Source organism: Podarcis liolepis, assembly GCF_965112155.1.
Source record: "Podarcis liolepis genome assembly, chromosome: 7".
NCBI lineage: Eukaryota > Metazoa > Chordata > Lepidosauria > Squamata > Lacertidae > Podarcis > Podarcis liolepis.
In genome coordinates, this window is record NC_139561.1 from 94,070,196 (window position 1) to 94,097,855 (window position 27,660).

The window sequence follows — 27,660 nt, forward strand, 5'->3', positions numbered from 1 at the left end:
CATACTCCTTTTACCTATGTCACTGATGCCACATTGTCTTTATATCTTGCATCATTTTAGCATTTCAACATTTTAACATTCCAACATTTTACAATGTTTTTGCAAGTAGTCTTTAAACTTCTTCCAGTCCTCTTCCACTAACTCTTCTCCCAGGTCTTGGGAAACCCTATGACTGCTTGGAGTGTGGAAAGAGCTTCAGTCACAGCCACAATCTCACTTCCCATCAAAGAATTCATACAGGGGAGAAACCTTATCAGTGCTTGGAATGTGGAAAGAAATTCAGTGAGACGTCAGCTCATTGACCACTAAAGAATTTATCCAGGGGAGAAACCCTATCACTGCTTGGAGTGTGGAAAGAAATTCACCCAGCGCACCCGTCTCACACCCATCACAGAATTCAGAACACTTTTAATGCCAAGAGTGTGGAAAGAGCTTCAGTCACAGGGCCTGTCTTGCTTCCCATCAAAGAATTCACATTGGAGGCAAACTAGTAGTGGCGGCTGTATACAGATTTAATTTTAGGAGACTTTAGTTCATATGAGGTAATGATTGCAGCTGGGTTCTTTGCCACATCTGGTGCCCAATAGGAATTCCTACTACGTACCCAGAGCTGTGACTTGCAAGTCCTTGGCCAAGGTGTTTAATATCTTTTTCACAGTGTCCTTTCTCTTGGCAGATGAAGATGAGCCAAGGTTGCAAGGTTTTTAGCTGGGGCAATTAGAATAAGATCCACCGTTTGACTATTTACTCAGAACCCTTAAAAGTATATTCTATAACTTTTTATTTATTTTTCTTTGTATATCATATTGTTTGTTTTATTGCTATGGCTGGTGGCTGACCCAAATTATGATTTATTCCTTCAATACCTCCTTCACGTCATGACTGGTCTAAGTCCTTTCAGGGTGTCCTTGGCATTAAAATGAAAGCCTATCTGGTGCCCGGAGAGCCTGGCGAGGAAAAGGCCCACCAGGGGGATGTCCTTGCAGAGCCTCTCCCCCTCTGGGCCTTTCCTGCTCCTTCTCGGGTGTTTGGTTTTTAGCCAAGAGAAAGCTTGTTCTTCTTGTCTCCTCTTCTCCCCCTCCTTGATTTCACAGCTCTGCTGCAGTCCCTTCCCAGATACAGAGAGTGATCTGTTGTGTCGTGGAATCCTAGAACTGGAGAATTCTGCAGGTCTGCCCAGAACTCATTGCACCAAGTCCAAGGGAACTTCTTCCCTGGTAGTTCCTCTGGGGATCTCTGTTCGACCGAGCTGATAAAGCTCATCTTCTGGAATTGCCTCAACGTGATTGACGACCTGAGCCTCTGATAAGGCTCCAGGCACATTCCCCATTCAGCAGAGTTTCCAGCACAGGGAAGAGACGAGAGGTTTGGGCTACATTGCTAGGAGTTTTATTATCTAGCTACGCAGGCAGAAAAATACAACCTCTCTCTGTGAGAGCAGAGAGCAACTGAACAACAAAGGAACAAAGGAACCGGAATCCGTCTCCCGTGAGACTTCGACCGTATGGAATGTGTGGAATGTAGAGAGAGTCTTGTGACTCCAAAGCACTGGAGCACTCAGTGGCAAACAGAAATGGCAAGCATTTTCTCCTCACTTACAGGGACATTGGGAAGACAAGCTGGCCTTGTTGTGAGCCAGGTGTCCTAGAGAGACAGTGGGGAAAAGGGAGGTCCCACTCTGAAAGGCCCATGGAATCAAAGGGAGGCTGGGGAGGAGAACAGGTCCTCTCAGGAGTGGCTTCCGAGTGCCATGATGCACTGTGGCAGGGCAGGGACAAATGCAGAGGGGCACTGCCTGCCAATCCAATTCCCCGAAATTCATCACCCATCCTGAGACCCTCAGAAGAAGATTCAGGAGGGGCTTGGGCCCCTGACCAGCTACATGGCTGGATGGTCATTTCCACCATTCCAGAGGCGAGACCCTCCATCCCAACCAGGGAGGGGTGTTGCTTTACTTGCCAACAAGCAGGACACACACGCCTGGTGGTTGCCATCAGGCTGCAATAAGCTCAGGGGAAGTGGCAGGTTGGGGCACCTGGGAGAATATCCTACACTCAAAGACACCCCATGTGGTCTAGCAGACAGACTAAGAGCCCTGGAGCTGGAGGAGGGAGACCTGGGCCCAGTTCCCCCCATGGCTAGGAGCTTTGGAGGGAGGTGGGGAAGATGGGGAGTGAGAGGAGCTGGTTCTGGGTGGAAACATCCACTCTGAGGAAAAGATCACCAGCTAGAGAAAGGAGTCTCTGAGCTTAGTGGGAAGGAGAGTGTGTGGTGTCCTGGGAGAGTAAATCAGGCCAGGAATGAACTGGGAGGCTGAGCCAGGAGAAGGAGGAGCTGGAAAGAGACCGGCTGCTGAGCTCTCATCCCAGTCAGGAGGGGAGAGATCCTTCTAGAAAGAGAAGACTCCCAAACCAGAGATCCCTTGGGTCTTTTGCCTGGAGTACCTTGGGAGTAGGGTAACTGGCAGAAAGTGCCACCTTGTTAAGAGCCAAAGTATTACGTGTGAAACAACTGAGAAAACCTTGAAGGGAAATAACATTGTAAACTGAGAAATCTTAAGTTTTATCCACTCGTGTCATAAACTTACTTGTTAAATAAAATTGTTAATGTTTATTTGAAGAAATCTTGCCTGAGACTCCCAATTAGTGAGTTTTACCTCACGCAAGTCCCCCACAAGATAATCTGAGGTAGCTGGCGGGCATTTGTGGGAATTGTGTTCTGTGAGGTGGGTGCACTATATTTAAGAAAGAGAACGGGCCCAAGGCTGCCGGGGGGAAAAGAGCCCTTGCGTTGTCGCATATTAATTGGGGGCAGAGCCGTGATACGAAGTAAAAACCCACACAGAAACGTACCCAGAGACACAGAACAACCAGTTTAATGAAGGAGTGAAGTTCTTTGATTAAAAAGAGAAAAAAATCCTGTCAGAAATGACCAGCAAGCGCCAAGCCAAAGAGACTTCACACGCACACGCGCCCAGTCCCGGGTTCTGGGTCCTGCTTCTTCCCTTCCTCCTCCTCTTCTCCCGCTTTTCTCCGCGGGATCCTCGGCAGGGAGAGAAAAGGGTTAAGAGGCGCCGAGCTGGTTTCCTAGAGAGGACAGGAAAGGAAGGCGGGCCGCTCCTCCTCCTCCTCCTCCCCTCTGACGTCCCTTCCGGCCTTGCCTTGGCCTGCCGGGCTCTGGTGGGTCTCCTCTCGGGGGAAGCCTGGGGAACTCCCTGCCCTGGGAGGCGGGAAGGGGAGGGAAGAGAGGCTGGGGGGTCCGGGAGGGAGCCAGAGGGACCTCAGGCCCTGGCCAGGGAGGTGGGACTGGAAGAGAGTGAGGAGGGAGAAGGACATTCGGAGGGACATGATTGTGAGGGAGAAGGATATTAAGAGGGACATAATTGTGAGGGAGAAGGATATTAAGAGAGACATTATTAGGAGGGAGAAGGATATTAAGAGGGAAATAATTGTGAGGGAGAAGGATATTAAGAGGGACATAATTATGAGGGATAAGGATATTAAGAGGGAAATAATTATGAGGGATAAGGATATTAAGAGGGACATAATTGTGAGGGAGAAGGATATTAAGAGGGACATTATTATGAGGGAGAAGGATATTAGGAGGGACATTATTATGAGGGAGAAGTATATTAAGAGGGACATTATTATGAGGGAGAAGTATATTAAGAGGGACGTTATTATGAGGGAGAAGGATATTAGGAGGGACATTATTATGAGGGAGAAGTATATTAAGAGGGACGTTATTATGAAGGAGAAGGATATTAAGAGGGACGTTGTTATGAGGGAGAAGGATATTAAGAGGGACATAATTATGAGGGAGAAGTATATTAAGAGGGAAAGACCACGAAGGAGAAGTACAGGAATACCTCTGCTTACAAACCGTCCTCCTTGCAAACGCTTTAGCTTCTCTCTCTATTCATAAATCTCTGTATGTCGGGCATTTCCCCTCCCTAATTCTTTATTTGTTTGACTAAACTGCGGGAGGCAGTGAATGACAGGAGGGCCTGGCGTGCTCTGGTCCAGGGGGTCACAAAGAGGCGGACACCACTAAACAACAACAACAGGGACGGTGGCAATCCAGCCCTGGTTCCTAGGAAGACTCATCCATGCTTCCTCAGGGAACATTCTTCTTCTCTTGGCTGTGTATTGATCTTACAATAGAATAGTGTGTTTGATTCGTAGGATTTGCTGCACCTTGCAGTAGAACTTGGCAGAGGACCAAGGGGCTCCTTCCGATCTCCTGGAGGTGTCCTGAGAACAGAGATGGATGAGCAAGACTCACTTGGCCCTGAAGCAGGAAGAGGCCATGCCATGGAAACGGGGAGCAGTGGGGAATTATGGGAAAACTCCATGCAGAAGATCCTGGTTGAGGAGGACACCCTTTGCTCAGAGGTGCAGAGCCAGCAGCTCAGTCAGTTCTTCTACCAGGAGGCCAAAGGACCCCGAGAGGTTTGTAGCCAGTTCTACCATCTTGACCATCAGTGGCTGAAGCCAGAAAGGCACACAAAAGCTGAGATGCTGGACCTGGTGATCTTGGAGCAGTTCCTGGCTGTCCTTCCTCTGGAGATGGAGAACTGGGTGAGGGAATGCGGAGCGGAGACCAGTTCCCAGGCGGTGGCCCTGGCCGAAGGTTTCCTCCTGAGTCAGGCAGAGGAGAGGAAGCAGGCAGAGCAGCAGGTGAGAGAGACTTTCCTCTGGATACTCCCAAGGGGCTCCAAAGAGGAGGGAGAGTATTCCCAAATCATTTCCTAATGGCCCATCCTTTTTAGGAAAGCTTATTATTATTATTATTATTATTATTTATCAAACTCGTGGCTGGGTGCCTTCCAGCACATATAAAAGCATAAGAAGACATCAGATGTCTTCTATTTTTTTTTAAAGATATTTATTGCAATTTTTAAACAACAAAGAAACCACCAAACATATAAAATACCATCACCATACCACAGGCAGAAAAAAGTCAAAGCAAAATTAAGAAATAAAGAGAAAAAGAATAGAAGAAAATACAAATAAAGTACAGTTATTCATAATTTCATAGTCTTTGGACTTCCTCACATCACCCTTTCCTGCGTTCTCAGTCATATAGTTATAAGCAGCAAATTATTACCTTGTTTCAATTTCTTATTTTATAGTTCTTGGATATTATGTCCCAAATTTTCAATATTTTAACATATATTGGACTGCTTAACTTAAACATAATATTACTTCAAATTTCATCCTTTTCTTAAATATCACTTTTTCATACATCTTACAACTACATTACTGATGCCGTGTTGTTTTCAATCATGCATTCTCTTAGCATTCATACAACTTATAATATTTTTGTAAATAGTCTTTAAATTTTTTCCAGTCCTCTTCCACCGTCTCTTCTCCCAGGTCTCGAATTCTGCCAGTCATTTCAGCAAGTTCCATGTAGTCTATCAGTTGCGTCTGCCATTCTTCCAGAGTGGGCAAATCTTGTGTCTTCCAGTACTTTGCGATGAGTATTCTTGCTGCTGTTGTTGCATACATAAAGAAAGTTCTGTCCTTCCTTAGCACCCCTTGGCCGACAATGCCCAAAAGGAAGGCCTCTGGTTTCTTAAGGAACGTATACTTAAATACCTTTTTTAACTCATTATAGATCATTTCCCAGAAGGCCTTAACCCTTGGGCATGTCCACCAGAGGTGAAAGAATGTCCCTTCAGTTCCTTTACATTTCCAACATTTATTATCAGGCAAATGATATATTTTTGCCAGCTTGACTGGGGTCATGTACCACCTGTATATCATTTTCATAATGTTTTCTTTCAAGGCATTACATGCCGTGAACCTCACTCCGGTGGTCCATAACTTTTCCCAGTCAGCAAACATAATATTATGCCCAATGTCCTGTGCCCATTTTATCATAGCTGATTTAACAATTTCATCCTGCGTATTCCATTTCAACAGCAAGTTATACATTTTTGAAAGTACCTGTTTCAAAGGCAGTTCTGTTTCTAATTTCGATTTTTCCACCTGGAAACCTGTTTTTTTATCCAAATTAAAAACCTCCCTGATCTGAGCATAGTGTAACCAATCTCGCACTTTATCCTTTAATTTCTCAAAACTCTGCAATCTCCAAGTATCTCCTTCTTTTTCCAGTATTTCCCAATATTTCGGCCATCTGGCCTCCATATTGAGTCTTTTGTGAGCCTTGGCTTCCATTGGTGACAGCCACCTTGGGGTCTTGTTTTCTAATAGGTCTTTGTATTTTATCCAGACATTTAACACTGCCTTCCTGATGATATGGTTCTTAAAAGCCTTATCAATTTTTACCTTGTCATACCACAAATATGCATGCCATCCAAAAGCATTGTTAAACCCTTCCAGATCTAGGACATCAGTGTTCTCAAGTAGAAACCAATCTTTCAACCAGCAGAAAGCTGCAGATTCATAATACAACCTCAAATCTGGCAGGGCAAACCCCCCTCTCTCCTTGGCATCAGTTAGTACTTTAAATTTTATTCGGGGCTTTTTGCCCTGCCAGACAAACTTAGATATATCTCTCTGCCGCTTTCTAAAACATTCCACCCTGTCCACAATCTGAAGGGTCTGAAACAGAAACAACATTTTTGGCAATACATTCATCTTTATCGCAGCAATTCGGCCCAACAAGGAAAGTTTCAGTCTGACATCAGATGTCTTCTAAAAGTTATGCAGTTTTTTTATCTCCTTCTCACCTGATGGGAGGGCATTCCCCAGGGTGGGGGCCACTGTGGAGAAGGTCTTCTGCCTGGTTCCCTGTAACTTCACTTATCACAGTGAGGGAATCAGCAGAAGACCCTCGGAACTGGACCTCAGTTCATGGAGACGCTCCTTTGGGTATACTGGGCCTTTGAGGCCAACACTTTGAATTGTGCTGGGAAACGTTCTGGGAGCCAGTGAAGATCCTTGAGGACCAATGTTTCATGGTCCTGGCAGCCAACCCCAGACACCAGTCTAGCAGAAGCAGGAAGCAGCTTTCACCTCTGTCCCCCGAAAGCGCTTGCCTCTGCCATTCCTTCTCTAACCCTTCTCCCCATTCTCTGTTTTGAATCCTTGTTGCTCTTTCAGAGGAAGGATCTTTTGGCAGAAAAGGGTCTTGATTCTTCTGAGGCAGAGAAGACTCCGTTGGACGCCAGAGTGAGGCCTCTGGGTAAGGAGGAAGGAGTGTTTTCTCCCCCGTTTTGTCACATTTTCTTGGTTTTAAAACTAATCTGTGATTTCTTTGCATCTTTTGGGGGAAGACACCTGGAGCCCAGAGCTCGGGGGGGGGGGAGATGTATTTTTGCACAACTATTATATGAAATGGGTACAAATGTACAAATGTACTCAGCAGGGGAGACATTTATGATAGTAATTTGATTAGTTTACAATTACAGTCCAATAATAGCCTCCTTATAACAATGCGAAATTACAATACAATTACTAATACCAATCTTATACAAAATTATATAATATAGGTGGCCCCCCGCATGCTAAAACCGATGGTTTGCTGATTTTCTTGATTTCTCCATTCCAAAATCTTATTAATTTCAATTACACTCCTGTCAAGATAACAATCACACTATCCCAATAAATAATCAGAGAGGGATCTGTCAGAATTGCAAATTACTCAGTAATGAACCTTATCAGCTCCCTCACAACTTTCAGATTCCTTACATCCCTTTGTCTGGCCTAAGATAAATGCGCATTTATCCAATTAAATTAAATTCCAAGTCCTTTAGCATTAATCAGTTCAGTCTGTATATAATACAGGATGGGGAAGAGTCACCTCTAATTTTCCATCGCAAACATTTTGCAAAATAGAGCTTCCCTCCCTTTTTCCTTTTTGTTTTTACACACACAGTTCCATTTGAAGTTATATTTCATATCTGCAGTCCAGTTTCATCCCTGCTCACCGGTACATAGATATTTTGAACTAGTATTCAATCTCAGGCTGCCAATTCATTAATGCAGAGAAGAAAATTTTATATAAAGAAGCCATAGGCTCCCCTCCCCCCACTCACTGTCTTTTGCAGCAAATGAAGTTTATTCTCAAATTCAAACCTTAAAGACCTTGCAGCTGGTTCAATTCCGCAGTTTATGATCTCATCTCTTCCAGCAACGCCTGTACATTAGTCCAAATTGAGCTCTAATTGACAGGAGAACTTCTGCTTCTTAATTGCAGCGAAGGAGGGTTTTTGGCAGAGGAAGGGCTTTTGCACTCAGCGCCTCCCTGCCTCTCGCAATCCATGCCGTAGCCGGAACCTGGTACCGAGACAAACTGGGAGTGAAGCCCGTTCCCCCCTGTCCCTGAGGGCAACTTGCAAGGAGAATTACCCTCAGTCATGCTTGTTTTTCCTTCGCCAACGATCTCCCGCTGCCTCCAATAAAGCAGAGTGGAACCGGAAGCTAGCAGGGGAGACTTGGACGAAGCCCCATCTGTACTGAGAGATGCACTGTTTCACCTCTGAGAGAAGCAGGCGCTCACGGTTTCCACTTACCTTGGTCTCTCCCAGGTGACGGAATGATGCCACCAAGACCTGCTCCTTCATCTTTTCATGGTGGTGGAGGGGAGGCAGCAGCTGTGGACCCAGATCAGGTAGGGGGAAGGAGCCTTGTGGGGAAGGACTGCTTGGATGCAGACTGGCGGGACACAGTTGGATGCAGAGGAATGGTGGGAGGAGCCAGAGAAGAGGGAGCCGACTGGGAGGAGGAGGAGGAGGGGTCTGAAGCTGGAGAGGGAAGAGGGCTCAGGGAGCAGAGGGAGTCTGTGGCAGAGAGCAGCCCAGACTCCGAGGCAGAAGCTGCAGCAGGAGAGAGGGATGAGGAAGGCAGAGAGGGGTCTGGCCGCTGTAGAAAACAACAGAGCCAAGTGAATGTTCTCTAAGAGGACAGCCTTTTTCCTGTTCTGTTAGGGTCCAGTGTGCTTTGAAGATGTGGCTGTCCATTTCACAGACGAGGAGTGGGCGTTGCTGGATCCTGACCAGAGAGCTCTCCATAAGGAAGTCATGGAGAAGAATCGTGGGATCTTGGACTCTCTCGGTAAGGCTCCCTATTGGATCATCCTATTTGTTTTGTAATTCATTTTTTTTTATATATAAAATTTTTATTGGTTTTACAAAGTTTTGATAGACATAAACAAACAAACACACAAACAAACATGTATAATTTCATATCCTTTTTTTCCTTAAACCTTACTTCATCGACTTCCCCATACCTCCCCTTTCTACATCCCAATTTCAAAAGTTATTTCAGCAAATCCTAACAAAACTTAATTTTATCAAATTTTTCCCTTATTCTTTTCTTTTACTTAATCTTTTACAGCTCTAACCCCCATTTTCCCCTAGAACCTCGACATTTTAACATTCATTAATTTTGCAATATTTCTTAAGATAAATTTTGAATTTCTTCCAATCTTCTTCCGCCGTCTCTTTCCCCTGATCGCGGATTCTGCCAGTCATTTCAGCCAGTCCCATATAGTCTATCACCTTCATCTGCCATTCTTCCAGGGTGGGTACATCTTGAGTCTTCCAATGCTTTGCAATAAGTACTCTTGCTGCTGTGGTAGCATACATAAAAAAAATTCTGTCCTTCTTTGGCACCAATTGGCCGACTATGCCCAAGAGAAAGGCCTCTGGTTTCTTAGGGAAAGTACATTTAAGTATCTTTTTCATTTCATTATATATCATTTCCCAGAAAGCCTTAATCCTTGGACACGTCCACCAAAGGTGATAAAAGGTACCTTCAGTTTCTTTGCATTTCCAACACTTATTATCAGGCAAATGGTAAATTTTTGCTAGCTTGACTGGGGTCATGTACCACCTATAAATCATTTTCATAATATTTTCCTTTAAGGCATTACATGCCGTAAATTTCAAACCGGTGGTCCACAACTGTTCCCAGTCAGCAAACATAATGTTATGACCAATATCTTGTGCCCACTTTATCATGGCTGATTTCACTGTTTCATCTTGTGTATTCCATTTCAGCAACAAGTTATACATTCTTGACAAGTTCTTAGCATTGGGTTCTAACAATTCTGTTTCTAATTTTGATTTCTCCACCTGGAAGCCAATTTTCCTGTCTTGTATTTGTTTTGTAATTCATGTGACGAACCTCTGATATTTCAGTGGGGCTCAACAGCGCCACCCACAGCACCTGGGATGTTAACACTCCCACAGCAAACCTTGGATGGATGGCTATTGATTGTTTTCCCTGTGAATATTCTTCCTCCAGTTCTGCCGTTTAAAACCACGATCAGGCTGTCTGAACTGCCCAGGCCTTCTTAAATGTAGGATTCAGAGTGATTTGGGATGTTGAAGTAGCTTCAGTCAAGTTTCCTGCTTTTGTTCTTGCTTCTGTCTCTCTCTGGTTGACCAAAGAGTCGCTTGGCATTGGAGATGGCACAGATTCCACGACTGAACCAAACAAACTCCATCCCAAAACAGAGCCAGGCTTTTTGAATCTCAGGCAGTGAACACTGTAGTAACAATAATGATAATTTTATTATTTTCACCCTGCCCATCTGACTGGGTTGCCCCAGCCACTCTGGGTAACTTCCAACAAATAGAAAAACATAATAAAACATCAAACATTAAAAACTTCCCAATACAGAGGTGCCTTCAGAAGTCCTCTAAAAGTTGCATAGTTATTTCCTTGACATCTGATGGGAGGGCGTTCCACTGGGTGGGTGCCCCGACCGAGAAGGCCCCCTGCCTTGTCCCCTGTAACTTCTCACAGTAATGTAACATTTAAGTACAGTGGTACTTCGGGTTAAGAACTTAATTCGTTCTGAAGGTCTGTTCTTAACCTGAAACTGTTGTTAACCTGAAGCACCACTTAGCTCATGGGGCCTCCTGCTGCCGCTGTTAGTTGAGTCTGTAACCTGAAGCGTATGTAACCTGAAGCGTATGTAATCCGAGGTAACACTATATATCTTAATTTTGGATAGGGAACTTACCCGCTTTGGCCACTTTTTAAATACCGTATTTTTCGCTCCATAGGACGCACTTTTTCCATCTTAAAAACTAAGGGGGGAAGTCTGGGCGTCCTATGGAGCGAATGCAGGGGGGGAGGCAGGCAGGAAAAGCCCCCAAGAGCCACACACAAGCTTCGAGCGGCTCTTGCAGGCTTTTCCCAAGGAGGGAGAAGGGACTGATGCGGCCAGTCAGTCCCTTCTCCCTCCTGGGGAAAAGCCTTGCGCAACCTCTCCAGCCGGGGGGAAGGCTGCACAAGGCTAAAGAAGCCAACTTTTTAAAAATCTCTCTATCACTACCTCTTTTTCTTTTTCCGTCCTTTCTCCACCCCTTTATTTTCCTCTGGATCAGTGTTTTTATCTAACATTTTAGTTTGTAGGGGGGGATATTATAAAAAAGGAAACTTTGCAGCTTTTATTTTAGTATACAATAAAAACAGATTAAACAAAACACAAAAGAAGGAAATAGCATAGAAGAGGAAGAGAAAAGGGAAAGAGGGATACAAAGCCATTTACCAGAGGTAGATCTTAACCCTTGCCTCACCTGGGAGCTTCTCTGGGCAGGTATTCCCTCGGCTTAAGTGGGGTGGGGGAAGAGTGGCAGGTAGGGGGGTAGCTACCTAGACACTGAAGCCACATGTCTCTCCGATGAAAATTGGGAGTGGGCATTGGCTGTGGATCTCCTGCCGCAGAATTGTAGGACTGTATAGAGTTGGGAGGGCCACCCGAGGGTCATCCAGCCCAGCCTCCTCACAATGTAGGAATCACAGCTAAAGAATGCCAGGCAGATGGTCCCCCAACCGCTGCTTAAAAGCCTCCAGTGGTGGAGACCCCAACACCTTCCATGGTCATAGAATTGCGAGGTTGGAAGGGAACCCCAGGAGTCATCTAGTCCAGCCCCGGTGGACAGCGGGCTCGATCCATCCCATTGCACAAGGCTAAAGATGCTGCGCAAGGCTAAAGAGGAGGCCAAGGCAGCGAGCGGGATGGATCGCTCTTGCTGCCTTGTCTTCTTCTTTAGCCGCGCTGGAGAGGTTTAGCTCCTGGCTGGAGAGATTGCGCGGCTATGGTTCCCGCTTGCTGTCTTGGTTTCTTTGCTCTTTGGGACTGGGTTCCCCCGCAGCCCCAAGAAGCTCTGGGAGAAGCGGACAGGCTGTGCGCATCATGTCCATGGCTCTTTGGGGCTGCGGGGGTGTGTGATAATATTTTCCCCCTTGATTTCCCCCTCTAAAACAAGGTACGTCCTGTGGTCCGGTGCGTCCAATAGAGCGAATAATACTGTAATAATAAAAGCACATTTTATTTATGAAGTTAGTACAGATCCATATTTAAATTTGAACAAAATGACATTACCAGGTTAAGCTGTACTTGTAAAAACTGGAGAGAGAAAACATCTAATATTCAACTTGATTTGTATACGAAACTAGACTTTTTTACAAAACAAAAGGAACATTATAACATCTAACTCCCTTCAGTTCTTCCCCTGTCCCAAGCATTAATTAGCATTGTTCCATAATTTGGGGCTGCACTTCTTCCCAAGACTCTAATCCGTTTGCCTCTTAGTTTCAGGTGGTGATGAATTGGAAATGAAGAACAAGGGAGACCACAACAAAATCCACACAGTGGAGGAGCCATATCAGGATTCAGACTGTGGAGAGAGCTTCAGTCAGAGCTCCCATTCGATTTCCCATCAAAGAAATCCCCTTGAGAAGAAACACTATCAGTGCTTGGAATGTGGAAAGAATTTCAATCAGAGGGCCAAGCTCACCTCCCATCAAAGAATTCATACAGGGGAGAAACCCTTTCAGTGCGTGGAATGTGGAAAGAGCTTCACTCGGAGTGCCAATCTCACTTCCCATCAAAGGATTCATACAGGGGAGAAACCCTATCAGTGTGTGGAGTGTGGAAAGAGCTTCACTGATAGCTCCTCTCTCACTTCCCATCAAATAAATCATACAGGAGAGAAACCCTTTCAGTGCGTAGAATGTGGAAAGAGCTTCAATCAGAGGGCCCATCTCACTTCCCATCAAAGGATTCATACAGGGGAGAAACCCTATCAGTGCCTGGAATGTGGAAAAAGCTTCAGGACAAGCTTTGAACTCACTTCCCATCAAAGGATTCATACAGGGGAGAAACCCTATCAGTGCGTGGAATGTGGAAAGAGCTTCAGTCACAGGTACAATCTCACTTCCCATCGTAGAATTCATACAGGGGAGAAACCATATCAATGCTTGGAGTGTGGAAAGAGCTTCAGTCGCAGCCACACTCTCACTTGCCATCGTAGAATTCATACAAGTGAAAAACCATATCACTGCTTGGAGTGTGGGAAAAACTTCAGGATGCGCTCCGAACTCACTTCCCATCAAAGGATTCATACAGGGGCGAAACCCTTTCAGTGCGTGGAATGTGGAAAGAGCTTCATTAGAAAGCACAGTTTCACTTCCCATCAAAGGATTCATACAGGGGAGAAACCCTATCAGTGCCTGGAATGTGGAAAGAGCTTCATTAGAAAGCACAGTTTCACTTCCCATCAAAGGATTCATACAGGGGAGAAACCCTATCAGTGCCTGGAATGTGGAAAGAGCTTCAGTCAGAGCTCCCAACTCCCTTCCCATCAAAGGATTCATACAGGGGAGAAACCTTATCAGTGCCTGGAATGTGGAAAGAGCTTCAGTCGGAGTGCTGAACTCAGTTCCCATCAAAGGATTCATACAGGGGAGAAACCCTATCAGTGCGTGGAATGTGGAAAGAGCTTCACCTGGAAAATAAGCTTCACTTCCCATCAAAGAATTCATACAGGGGAAAACCCCTATCAGTGTCTGGAATGTGGAAAGAGCTTCACCAGGAAAGAAAGTCTCACAGCCCATCACAAAATCCATACAGGGGAGAAACCATATCAGTGTGTGGAATGTGGAAAGAGGTTCAGTCAAAGCAACAATCTCATTTCCCATCAGAGAATTCACACAGGGTAGAAACTATTTCAGTGCCAAGAGTGTGATCAGAGGGATTTATGAAAGTTTGGTCTCATTTTTAAGTTCTTAACACAATTGGAGCTCTTAAAAGGACTTAGAGCTCCCTGAAAAAGCTAAAATCAAGACAGGTTTGCGGTCTTGACTATGCTACCACTCAGTGGATTTGTAACTAGCTGACTGACCAAACCCAAAGGGTGCTCATCAATGGTTCCTCTTCATCCTGGAGATGAGTGACTAGTGGGGTGCCACAGAGTTCTGTCTTGGGCCCGGTCTTATTCAACATCTTTATCAACGACTTGGATGATGGACTCAAGGGCATCCTGATCAAATTTGCAGATGACACCAAACTGGGAGGGGTGGCTAACACCCCAGAGGACAGGATCGCACTTCAAAACGACCTTGACAGATTAGAGAACTGGGCCAAAACAAACAAGCTGAATTTTAACAGGGAGGAATGTAAAGTATTGCACTTGGGCAAAAAAAATGAGAGGCACAAATACAAGATGGGGGACACCTGGCTTGAGAGCAGTACATGTGAAAAGGATCTAGGAGTCTTGGTTGACCACAAACTTGATATAAGCCAACAGTGTGACGCGGCAGCTAAAAAAGCCAATGCAATTCTGGGCTGCATCAATAGGAGTATAGCATCTAGATCAAGGGAAGTAATGGTGCCACTGTATTCTGCTCTGGTCAGACCACACCTGGAGTACTGTGTCCAGTTCTGGGCACCACAGTTCAAGAAGGACACTGACAAACTGGAACGTGTCCAGAGGAGGGCAACCAAAATGGTCCAAGGCCTGGAAACGATGCCTTATGAGGAACGGCTAAGGGAGCTGGGCATGTTTAGCCTGGAGAAGAGGAGGTTAAGGGGTGATATGATAGCCATGTTCAAATATATAAAAGGATGTCACATAGAGGAGGGAGAAAGGTTGTTTTCTGCTGCTCCAGAGAAGCGGACACGGAGCAATGGATCCAAACTACAAGAAAGAAGATTCCACCTAAACATTAGGAAGAACTTCCTGACAGTAAGAGCTGTTCGACAGTGGAATTTGCTGCCAAGGAGTGTGGTGGAGTCTCCTTTTTTGGAGGTCTTTAAGCAGAGGCTTGACAACCATATGTCAGGGGTGTTCTGATGGGGTTGGACTCAATGGCCCTTGTGGTCTATTCCAACTCTAGGATTCTATGATTCTATAAGTTCGTTTCTCTTTGAAGGATAATATTTCTTCTACTCTGAGCCACTTAAAGAGAATTGGATTCCTGCAAGACAACCACTCTTATCTGGACGTCTAAATTGCTATGTCCTCTTGGACACATTATTTCTTTTTTTCTTTTTTATGGTTCCTCTCTTAAAGTAATTATTTGCTTTATTTGTTTAATTGAAATCTTAATTTGAGAAATTGGATATTATGTTAAACAGTTTATGTGTGTTGGGGATCAGGCTGGAAGGAAGAGGGAGGGCTGGAAAAATGCAGGAAACAGGATCTCTTGGGAAAGAGTTATTCTGTGACCTTGACAAACTGAAAAGGTGCTGCTGGAAAATAGGCTGCTTTGAGAACAAGGGAGAGGGAGATTTTGAATATGGCAGTTCAAAGCCAGTTTACACCAGGCCTGTGTTAAATTTGGAGAAGCTATTAGCCCGAATTGATAAAAATCATTAAATGGTGACAAATTTGACCACTGACAAAGAAAACAGAAGCACTAGATATCTCCATGAAAGGAAGGGAGGAGAAGTCTGAAAAGCTGGAAAAGAAGACAAAAAATGGAAATCAGAACAGGAGACGGTTAGGATTGATGTGGACGGTTTGGGTGGAAGATAAGAGGCAATTGCGGGCGCTTTGGCGGTTCTTGAGATGAGACAGAAAGCCCAGCCTCTGAGACGGAGAGGAGGGAGGAGAGCAGGATTTTAGCAAAGGTTAGAGCGGAGTGGCTGGAGTGGAAGAGGAATTCATGGAGGAGGCGCCACTCTCCTCACAGCCGGGGGTGGTGCCTTTTGGGTAGAAAACCAATGTGAATAAATCCCCCAGTGCCACCCCCTGGCCGGTCTGCCTGTCTCCCTCTCCTTGTGCCCCCACCCTGCCCCAATCAAAGTCCCAGCCAGCAGCTGCCCTCCAGGCCTTCCTCCGCCCATCTTGGGGCCTCAAGGCATGCGGGCCAGATTTGGTGGGGGGCCAGGCTGGGCTCAGAGGTCTGCTTTCCTCTCCTTGCACTGGGAAGCTTGTCTACTAACTAATAGATAAAGGGTTGTTTGGAAGACTAAGCCATCTGTCTTTTTTTAAAAGATATTTATTAAAAGTTTAGTAGTTACAGAAAAAAGAAAGAAAAAATAAAAAGTTCGCAATACATCAAAAATAAAAATAAATAAAAAACAATACAACAAAACAACAACAAAAACATTTAAAAAACACATCCAATACCTCTATATCTCTACCTTTCATTCACTTGTATCATCGACCTCCTCACACCTCCCTTTTTTGTATTCTTGTTCAATTAGTTCAATTAGTTATTTCATCAAATCCTTTCCATCTTTCTTAATTATTGTTCTATAATTTATCTTAACACAATCTAACCTTAAATTTCCACTTTAACCCATTAACAATCTATTTTTACTTCTTCATAACATTTCTGCTAAGGCCATATAGCTTCATTCCAGCATCCTTCTAACATTCATTAATTTTACAATATTTCTGTAAATAAACTCATTACATTTCCAGCATTTATTATCAGGCAAATGATAGATTTTTGCAAGCTTGACTGGTGTTATGTACCACTTATAAATCATTTTCATTAAATTCTCTCTTAAGGCATTGCATGCCGTAAACTTCATACCTGTAGTCCATAACTGTTCGCAGTCAGCCATCATAATGTTATGTCCAACATCTTGTGCCCATTTAATCATAGCAGATTTCACCGTTTCATCCTGAGTATTCCATTTCAACAACAAGTTATACATTCTTGACAGATTCTTAACTTTAGGGTCTAGCGATTCTGTTTCCAGTTTTGATTTTTCCACCTGAAAGCCTAGTTTTTTATCCAAATTATATGCCTCCATTATTTGATAATAGTGGAGCCAGTCTTGCACTCTTTTATTTAGTTTTTCAAAACTCTGCAGTTTTAATCTGTCTCCCCCTTGTTCCAAAATTTCCCAATACTTCGGCCATTTGGCCTCCATATTGAGTTTTTTCTGAGCCTTTGCTTCCATTGGTGACAGCCATCTCGGGGTTTTATTTTTTACAAGTTTTTATATCTTATCCAGACATTAAATAGTGCTTTCCTGACAATATGTTTTTTAAACGCTTTGTGTGCTTTAACCTTATCATACCACAGATATGCATGCCAACCAAATACATTGTTAATTAATCCAGAATGCGGCAGCTAGACTGGTGACTGGGAGTGGCCGCCGGGACCACATAACACCGGTTCTGAGAGATCTGCATTGGCTCCCAGTACGTTTCCGAGCACAATTCAATGTGTTGGTGCTGACCTTTAAAGCCCTAAACGGCCTCGGTCCTGTATACCTGAAGGAGCGTCTCCACCCCCATCGTTCAGCCCAGACACTGAGACCCAGCTCCGAGGGCCTTCTGGCGGTTCCCTCATTGCGAGAAGTAAGGTTACAGGGAACCAGGCAGAGGGCCTTCTCAGTAGTGGCGCCTGCCCTGTGGAACGCCCTCCCACCAGATGTCAAAGCAATAAATAACTATTTTACTTTTAAAAGACAACTGAAGGCAGCCCTCTTTAGGGAAGTTTTTAATGTCTAATGCTGTACTGTTTTTAACATTCAGTTGGAAGCCGCCCAGAGTGAGAACGACCTTGGCTGTGTGTGACAGTGTTATGGCAGATGATAGAACCACTAAGTCTGGCAAACACTACAAGACTGACACTTCACACCAGCGAAGTGCTTCAGTATCAGGCACAGTAGCAGCTGCAGCTGTGCAGACAAAATCAAAAGCCATGTCATCTGATGCAGTGGCACAAGCACTTTGTAAAATAAATGGGTCTTTGGAATTTTTGACAAAATGGGGCTGAAACAATTAAACAAGGCGCAGAAACTAATAAACAAGTGGCTGAGATTTCAGCAAAAATTGATTTGAATACAAAAAGCATCAATGAATTGGGCAAGAAGGTGAATTCAAACACACAGTCTATTGAAAAACTTTTAGAAGAATCGGCCACAACTTGAAAGATTGCAGAGGAAGCTAAGGGTATTGCAATTGCTACCCAGGAAAAGATACCACCAGTCTATAAAAAATTAGAAGATCACGAGCTGACTTTGTCTATGCTTGAACTGCAAAGAAAAGAGAGAAATTTGAGAATTAGAGCGGTACCTGAAAGTGAGAAGGACAATTTGGTGGACTTTCTTACGAAAGAATTCTTGGACTTTTGGCAACAGGAGTTAGAGAAGGAAGAATTTAAGATAGTGACTGCATTTAGACTCGGCACAAGACAAAATAGAAAGAAGCCAAGAGACTGTTTGATAACTCTAAGATCAAAAGAGGAAAGAGATAAAATACTGAATCTGCATTACCAAAGAACCCTGGAAATTGAAGAATCTTTTGTGGAGATCTTCAAGGATATACCGAAGCATATTTTGGATGTAAGAACTTACTACAAAGACCTGGTTATTTTACTGAGAAGGAACAAAATACTCTTCAGGTGGGAATTTCCTCAAGGCCTATCCTTCAAGTATAAAGGAAGGAAAATAAGAATAAAAACAGTGAGTGATAAAGACAAGTTTCTGAGAGATAACGAAGATCTTCAGAAAGAAGTGGTTGGAGTGGAACCAATCCCATCAGCAAAAGAAATACTAGATATAGCTAATTTATCATTTGGATTGAAACTACCGACAGACGAAGAACAACTACTCGGAGCAGTAGGGGGGGAAGTAAATAACTTCATCATGGCTCTGCAACTTCTAAGTTGGAATTGTAACGGTTTGAACCTTCCCCGGAAGAGGAAAAATGTGTTTCACATATTGAAAAAAGAACAATTGGACTTGATCTGTTTACAAGAAACACATGTGATGAGGCTACATAGAAAATTACTTATCAATAAAAGATTAGGACAAGAATTTATCTCATCTGACAAAGTTAAGAAAAGAGGAGTTGTGATTTATGCAAAGGAAAAATTGCTACCGAAATTGATGTTTAAAGATGAACAAGGAAGATTTTTGGCAATTGAAATTCAAGTTAAAGGAGAAAAATTTATGATTGTAGGAATCTATGCACCAAATGAGGGGAAATCTGAATTTTTTAAGAAGTTGCATGAGATTTTATTGGACTATTTGGATTATAATTTAATTTTGATGGGAGACATGAATGGAGTAGTTTCTACAAATATGGACAAGGCACAAATACAGGTAGTTTCTAAAGATGGAAGATTACCAAAGACTTTCTTCGAAATGACTGAAAACATGGACTTGATTGATATCTGGAGAACAAAGAACCCTCTTGAGAGAGAGGGAACTTTCTTCTCTAAAGCCAAAATGACATGGACTAGAATTGACCAAATATGGGTTACTAGTGGAATGGCACCGAAGATTAAGAAAGTGGAAATCTGCCCAAAAACGTGCTCCGACCATAATGCAGTAAAGATGGAGATGAAGCTAACAACAGCCGGCTCCTTCAGATGGAGGATGAATGACACCTTATTTAGAGATGAAGAGGTTTACAAAAAGGCCCAAAAAACTTTGAGAGACTATTTTGAAATAAACTTAAAGACTGATGTTGAAAAAAGAGTAATCTGGGACGCAAGTAAAGCCGTCATGCGAGGATTCTTGATACAACAAAATACAATAAAGAAGAGAAGCCAAAACGAGAAAAAGGACAGGATTTTGGGGAAAAATAAAAGAAGTGGAAAAGAAACTAAGATCGAAACCAAAGTCCCAAGAGATTCTGAGAGAAATTAAGCTATACCAGACACAATATATGGAATTAATGAATCAAGAAATAGAATGGAAAATTAAACAAATGAGACAAAAGACATTTGAATCAGCAGATAAATGTGGAAAACTTTTGGCTTGGCAATTGAAGAAAAGACAAAAATTAAATATGGTTACAAATTTAGAAGTCGAAGGAAAGAACATTTATAACCCAAATGAGATTAGAAATTGCTTCCAGAGATACTTTAAAAAACTATATTCGCAAGGACCACAGAAAGAAGTGGAAATGGACAAATTTCTTAAGAAATATGGATTACAAAAAATTTCTCATCAAAGTAAAATGGATTTGAGCCAGAAAATAACTGAACAAGAGATAGAGGGTGCCATTCAAAACATGCAATTGGGCAAATCACCAGGACCAGATGGACTGACTTCCAGATATTATAAAGCTTTGAAGGAGTGGTTACAGCGGCGTAGCGTGGGTTATCAGCACCTGGGGCAAGGCAAGTAATTTGCGCCCCCTAACCCGGGGCAAGGCAAGTACAGTAATTTACTCTCCCAAGCAGCAGCAGCAGCAGCAGCAGCAAGGCTTCTCTTTCCCCCGCGCTCTCCTGGAGCTGCCTCTTTTCTTTCCTTTTTTCCCTTTCTCCAAGGCTTTTCGCTTTCTCTCCTTAATTGATTCCTCCTCCACACCGCAGCGTTTCCTGGCTGCTTCCCCCCCCTTCCCCTCTCTCCTCGCTCTGCTTGCCTTGCCCTGCCCTGCCTGAGGGCGCCCTGAGGAGACTCCGCTCTCCTTTTTGACCAGGCGAGGTGGAAAAGTCTCTTCCCGCCCCTTCGCCAGACTCCCTGCTTGGCTCGGCTCACTACCCAGGCGGCCAGTGGAGAGAGCCGCAATTACCATAAAGCTCCTCTCCCTCCGCTTCGCCAAGCTGTCAAAGCCCGGCAGCAGCGGCGGCAGCAGCAGGTGCAGCCAGACCCCTGCCAGCCAGCCAGCCCGCCCGCCCGGCTTCCTCTCCTTTTTTTGCCCGCGGCAGAAGGCTTCGCTCTCCCCCTTCCGCGACCTCCTCGCCAAGCCGAGCGAGCGCGGGCTCCCTAACCTGTGGATTTTAGTAGGGGCAGAGAGCTGCTAGTGCGAGCGCGCCCCCCGCCCATGTTGCGCCCGGTGCGGCCGGCCCCCCTGGCACCCCCCACGCTACACCACTGAGTGGTTATTACAACCCTTGAAGGAAGTCTGCAATGAAATTTTAGAGGGGAAAAGGGCACCAGAATCGTGGAAAGAAGCTTGTATTACACTCATACCAAAAACAGAGACTGAAAAGACTCAGCTTAAGAACTACCGCCCTATATCGTTGCTTAATGTGGATTACAAAATTTTTGCTGACATTTTGGCCAAAAGACTGAAAGTATTGATGGAAGAGATTCATAAGGACCAAGCAGGCTTTCTCCCAGGAAGACATTTGTCAGATAATGTGAGGAATATAATAGACATTTTGGAAAAACTAGAAGTGAATATAAACACTAAAGCAGTGCTGATATTTGTGGACGCGGAGAAAGCCTTTAACAATATTTCTTGGAGTTTTATGAAGAAGAATCTACATGGGATGGGGGTAGGCCAAGAATTTGAGAATGGTATGGGTGCAATATATTTTGAACAAAAGGCTAAGTTAATTGTAAATAGTGCAGTTACGGAAGAATTTAAAATAGAAAAAGGGACACGACAGGGGTGCCCAATTTCCCCATTGCTCTTTATATTGGTTCTGGAGGTTTTGCTGAACATGATCAGAAGGGACCAGCTGGTTAAAGGGGTACAGGTCGGAGTTAAACAGTACAAATTGAGGGCATTTGCAGATGACTTGGTACTTACTTTACAAGAGCCAGACACTAGCACTAAAAGAGTTTTAGAACCAGTTCAAGAGTTTGGTCAAGTTGCAGGATTTAAACTGAACAAACAAAAAACTAAGGTATTAGAGAAAAATTTAACTTCTACTGAAAGGGAGAGGTTCCAGAATGAAACAGGTTTGATGGTGGTTAAGAAAGTGAAATACTTGGGGATTAATATGACAGCTAAGAATGTGAATTTATTTAAAGATAACTATGAGAAATGCTGGATGGAAGTAAAAAAAGATTTAGAAATATGGTCAAATTTGAAGCTTTCCTTGCTAGGTCGAATTGCTGTTATCAAGATGAATGTATTGCCTAGAATGTTGTTTTTGTTTCAAACACTGCAAATTGTGGACAAGATGGATTGTTTCAAGAGGTGGCAGAAAGATATCTCGAAGTTTGTCTAGCAGGGCAAGAAACCCAGAATAAAGTTTAAGATTTTAACTGACGTAAAGGAATGAGGGGGATTTGCCCTGCTGGACTTTAAACTTTACTATGAATCAGCAGCTTTCTGCTGGCTGAAAGATTGGCTGCTTCTTGAGAACACAGACACTTTGGATTTGGAAGGTTTTAACAATATATTTGGATGGCATGCATATCTATGGTATGACAAGGTTAAAGCCCATAAAGCTTTTAAAAATCACATTGTTAGGAAAGCATTATATAATGTTTGGATTAGATATAAAGATCTGTTGGAAAATAAAACCCCAAGGTGGTTGTCGCCAATGGAGGCAAAGGCTATGAAAAAACTTAATATGGAGGCCAAATGGCCGAAATATTGGGAAATTTTGGAACAGGAAGGAGATAAACTGAAATTACAGAGCTTTGAGAAATTAAAAGTTAAAGTGTGAGATTTGATTTGATTTGATTTGATTTGATTTGACTGGCTCCATTATTATCAAATAATGGAGGTTTATAAGCAGGACAGGAAAATTGGCTTTCAGGTGGAAAAATCAAAATTAGAAACAGAACTGTTAGAACCCAATACTAAGAACTTGTCAAGAATGTATAACTTGCTGTTGAAATGGAATACACAAGATGAAACAGTGAAATCAGCTATGATAAAGTGGGCACAAGACATTGGTCATAACATCATGTTTGCTGACTGGGAACAGTTGTGGACCACCGGTATGAAATTTACGGCATGTAATGCCTTAAAGGAAAATATTATGAAAATGATTTATAGGTGGTACATGACTCCAGTCAAGCTTGCAAAAATTTACCACTTGTCAGATAATAAATGTTGGAAATGTAAAGAAACTGAAGGTACTTCTTTCATCTTTGGTGGACGTGCCCAAAGATTAAGGCTTTCTGGGAAATGATATATAATGAAATAAAAAAGGTACTTAAATGTACTTTCCCTAAGAAACCAGAAGCCTTTCTCTTGGGCATTGTCGGCCAATTGGTGCCAAAGAAAGATAGAACTTTTTTAATGTATGCTACAACAGCAGCAAGAATACTCATCGCAAAGTATTGGAAGACACAAGATCTACCCACTCTGGAAGAATGGCAGATGAAGGTGATAGACTACATGGGACTGGCTGAAATGACTGGCAGAATCCGGGATCAGGGAAAAGAGACGGCGGAAGAAGATTGGAAGAAATTTAAGATTTATCTTAAGAGTCATTGTAAAATTAATGAGTGTTAAAATGTTGTGGCTATAGAAGTAAGCGGATTACAGCTGTAAAGATTAAGTTAAAGGAAAAGAAAGGATTACAATTAGATTAAATTAAGGGTGAGGATTTGCTGAACTAAATATTTGAAATTGGAATGCAGAAAGGGGAGGTATGAGGAGGTTGGTGAAGTAAGTTTTAAGAGAATAAGGATTTTAAATTATATTTGTTTGTCTTTGTGTGTGTCTGTATTGTGTTTGATTTTATAATTTGTGAAAATTTAATAAATATCTTAAAAAAAAAGAAAGACCTTCAACAAGTATCTCCTTTGCAGAGTTAAGCATTAAGAAGTTACATTGTCTATAAATAGTGCGACTCTCAGTGCAACAATTCTAGTGGACCTGACAGTCCATTCCCAGAAGTTAGATAATTGTCTCTATTTTTTTCCACAAGTGAAGAAGTCACTTTTCCCTCTCCCCCCCCTCCAGCAGCCTGGGGGGGAGTTCTTTTACTTTGATGTTCGGATTTGGAACTTTAAAAACACTGCTCTCTAGGTCTTTAGCTTAAAGAGTCTTTGCTTTGAACTGTGTACAGAAAACGGAAAGGCGGACTTCCTGTTTACGGCTTGCCGCTTCAGTGCCAAATTAATCCTTTTTTCCCTCCTTTAAGTCCCAATTCTTAAACTTCACCTACCCACGGGTAGTTGTTTTGCAGCCGAATTGTCACAGGAAAAAGGTCAGCACTCTCCGGAAACAGCTGTGCGGCTTCACCCCACGGAAAAAGCGATCGACTCTCAGCACCGCGCCAAACTCCCGTTGCGCTCCGGAACCCCTTACGGGGTCCCTTTGCTAGTCCGGGGGGCACTGCAGGTGCCCGCCGAGTCCCACGGTCACAGGCTTCTCCTGCCTGTGATTTTCATAAGGGTCTCCGCTTCACCGTAGCGGACAGACCCGATTTCCACGGAGCTTCTCCCTCCGAGCTAGGAGACCACCATTGCCGTTGGCGCCGCCTCCGGAAGTCCTAAATCCATATTTTCAGTCATATCAAAGAAAGTTTTTGGTAATCTTCCATCCTTGGTGACTACCTGTCTCTGTGCCTTATCCATATTTGTAGACACTACACCATTCATATCTCCCATCAAAATCACATTGTAATCCATATAGTCCATCAGAGTCTCATGTAACTTCTTAGAAAATTCCGATTTTCCTTCATTTGGTGCATAATTACCTACTATCAAGAATTTTTCTCCTTGTGTTTGAATTTCAATTGCAACGTATCTTCCTTGATCATCTTTAAATATAAATTTTGGTGATAGGTTCTCCTTTGCATAGAGGACCACTCCTCTTTTAAAAACTTTATCCGATGAGATATATTCTTGGCCTAATCTTTTATTATACAATATCTTCCTGTGTAGCCTTGTTACATGTGTTTCTTGTAAACAAATCAAGTCCAAATGCTCTTTTTTCAGTAAATGAAATACTCTCCGCCTTTTTTCCAGGGAGTTCAGTCCATTCACGTTCCAACTCAAGACCTGCAGTGCCATCATGTGGTTACTTTGATGCCCCCCCAACTGCACCCAATGCTTGCTCCTCTTCTGTTGGTAATGATGATGGCACGTTCACTGGGGAGTCCAATCCAAAGGATAATGTCGATATATCCAATGTTCCCCTGTTTGGTGATCTCTCCAATACACTTTGCTCTGGTCCTCTATCTGATGATCTTCTGTCCAATGCTGTTGGCTCTTTTCTGATTCCCTTCTGCAGATCTTCTTATTTAATCAGAAACTTTATTTTATCTTCTGCTGATCTTATTTTTATTTTCCTTCCTTTAAAGCTGAAGGATAGGCCTTGAGGAAATTCCCACCTGAAGATGATTTTGTTCCTTCTCAGCAGGGCAACCAAATCTCCAAAATTGGACCTAAGGTCCAAAAGATGTTTTGGGATATCTTTAAATATTTCCACTCTTGACTGTTGTATTATCAAAGTCTTTTCGTAGTGCCAGCCCAAAATTCTATCTCTCCTTTAGATCGGAGGGTAATCAAGCAGTCTCTTATTCTGTTGTTCTCCTTCTTCCCTCCTCTTCCAAGTCTAAAGGCCCTCACAATTTTGAACTCCTCTTTTTCCAAGTCCAAATCCCAGCAGTCTGCAAATTCCTGCGTAAGGAACTCTAACAAAGAGTCCTTTTCCAGTTCAGGTACAGCTCTAATTCTCAAATTTGTCTGTTTTTCCTTGAGCTCAGTCATAGAAAGCGCCAACTTGTGGTCCTCAAGTTGCTTCTGTAGGTCTGGAACTCTGTTTCCAATTGAGTTACCTTTGCCTCTACGGCAACAACTTTTTCCTTCGCTTCCTCTGCGATCTGTCGAGTCGAATTAGACTCCTGTATCAGTTTCTCAATAGCTTCTGTATTTGTATTAACTTTTTGTCCCAAACTATTTATACTTTGTGTGTTCTGGTCTAATTTTTTATTCATTTGTTCCAATGATTCATTTATCTTACTTAATGCAAGCGCTAAGGTCTCTTCTGATATCATTCCTTTTGATTTAGAGTGCGTTGATACAGCCGCAGATGGGGCAGGAGGACCAGATGTAGAGGGTCTTCGCTGCCAAGACTTCCCATACCTTGTTGTTTTGTCTTGGATTGGCAGGTCTATTTTTTCTTTTCCATCTGCCATAACACTTAAACACTTCAAGGTCAATTCCGCAGTCCCAGAGTCTTATCTTAGAATTGGAAAATTCCAACCCTTGTAGCAATTTCAGAAACCTCCTCTAGAGGGAAATAGTTACTAATTATGTTATGTTAGCCCAAAATGTCACTTTTTAAAACACAGTTGCACCATTAGATTTAATATCAAGTCTCAGTTACTATTACTCACTTACTCTTACTCCTTTTGCTCCTTTTTGAGGTCAGAAGAGGATGGTTAAAACAATGTATCACTCTTGTTTCACTGGCTGTGTCAGCAAACGGTCTATTCACAGTCAATGCACACTCCAAAATACAACAATCTTAATGGCAGCCCGTTTCCAGGTTCTGAGCGGTGAAAATTTAGCTTCTTTCCCTCTCTAAGCCATCCCTAAGCCATCTCTAACCCCCCCCCCCCCCGTTTTGAAATAAAGCCTATTTAAGAATTGGGGACACGGAGGAAGGAGAAGGTTATGTACTAAGCTTTGATCCTAGAACAAAAGGCAAGTAGGATCCTAGAATGCAACAACTGATTGGCCTGCAGGAAAAGACCAATCAGGCTCCAGGAGGGAAGCAGAATCAGCCAATCAGACGGGACTAATTGTGTAAATAATGTATATAACAGCCTGAGGTTTGGGGGCAATTAAATCACTGTTTTGCAAGCTGAAATAAAGAGCATGAAATCACTACAGGACTCCTGAGTAGATTTCAGAGAATCTAATGCATCTTTGGTTGGGATTGTCCAGCAAGGAGATTGGAGATGGTTGCCAGTCAAAGGGTAGTTTAAGACACGGGGGGGGGGGGGGGAGAGACCTCCTTGTGAAAGGGGGGGGGTAGTTTTGGGAGACATTCCAGCCGTGGCATTGGCAGCCAGGAATCCTGGAAGAGGACACTCCAGGCTCATCTAGTCCAACCCCTGCCATTCAGGAACCCCGGTTCTTAGTCCCGCCAGCTCCCTTGAACTGGGCAACTCAGATGCCTGGAGCAGCGCCCCATTGGACAGCAGCCTTGGGTCGCCTCTGGAGCTGGTTGGACCTTTTGGACGGATGTTTCCATCCCGCCTGCCTTCTGCTGGCAGGCCCAGTTGGGAGTTGTAGTCCAAAGCCCATTGAGGGTGCCTGGTCCTGGAGGTGGTTTTCAAGTTGGAACTATGTTTTGACCCTTTGCCAAAAGGAGATGCCACAAAGTGTGTGTGTGGGGGGGGTGTCTTTACAGTGCCAGGATACAAGGTGCTCTCTTGACCCGGGAGCCCAATCCCTCTCCCCCACCCCTAGAAAAGGGGGTCTTCCCCTCATCCTCTCCTTGCAGGACCCCCTTTTCCTTCCTCTTTGCTTAGAGAGTCGGAGCCAACTCTCTCTCAAGGGACCCTGGAGCCAAACCCTTGCAGAGTTTTACTTCTCAAGCAAAGGGGGGGAAGGAATACATTCTTGTTGCTCTTGAGATGTACAGAAATCTGTTCCCCGCGGAGGGAGAAGCTTGCCAGGCCCCCAAAGTCCCCCTATGTAGCAGCACTGCACCTGCGCCACGCCCCCTGGCACCCAGCTGGCTTCCTAGAGAGGAATAAAGGGAGGAGGCTCCCCAGAGCACAAGCTCCGCCCCCATCCGGGCTTTTGTCTCTCTGCTCCACAAGTGCTGCCTGGGGGCGCCTTCTGGGATCCGGTGAGTTTCCTTGGGGAGATGGG

General features: G+C 43.7%; 1 protein-coding gene across 1 annotated transcript in view; it reads left to right on the plus strand.

Annotated features, from left to right (window-relative positions):
• LOC310712801 (uncharacterized protein) overlaps positions 1 to 16,185 on the plus strand; it is a 46,286-nt gene extending 30,101 nt beyond the window's left edge. The window contains exons 2-7 of the mRNA XM_083516170.1: positions 4,185 to 4,679; positions 7,074 to 7,155; positions 8,501 to 8,583; positions 8,900 to 9,026; positions 12,523 to 14,066; positions 15,127 to 16,185. Coding sequence (XP_083372296.1) covers positions 4,266 to 4,679; positions 7,074 to 7,155; positions 8,501 to 8,583; positions 8,900 to 9,026; positions 12,523 to 13,931 — 2,115 coding nt within the window. The 5' untranslated portion in view covers positions 4,185 to 4,265 and the 3' untranslated portion in view covers positions 13,932 to 14,066; positions 15,127 to 16,185. The remainder of the gene's footprint in view (positions 1 to 4,184; positions 4,680 to 7,073; positions 7,156 to 8,500; positions 8,584 to 8,899; positions 9,027 to 12,522; positions 14,067 to 15,126) is intronic.
• Positions 16,186 to 27,660: the final 11,475 nt, after the last annotated feature.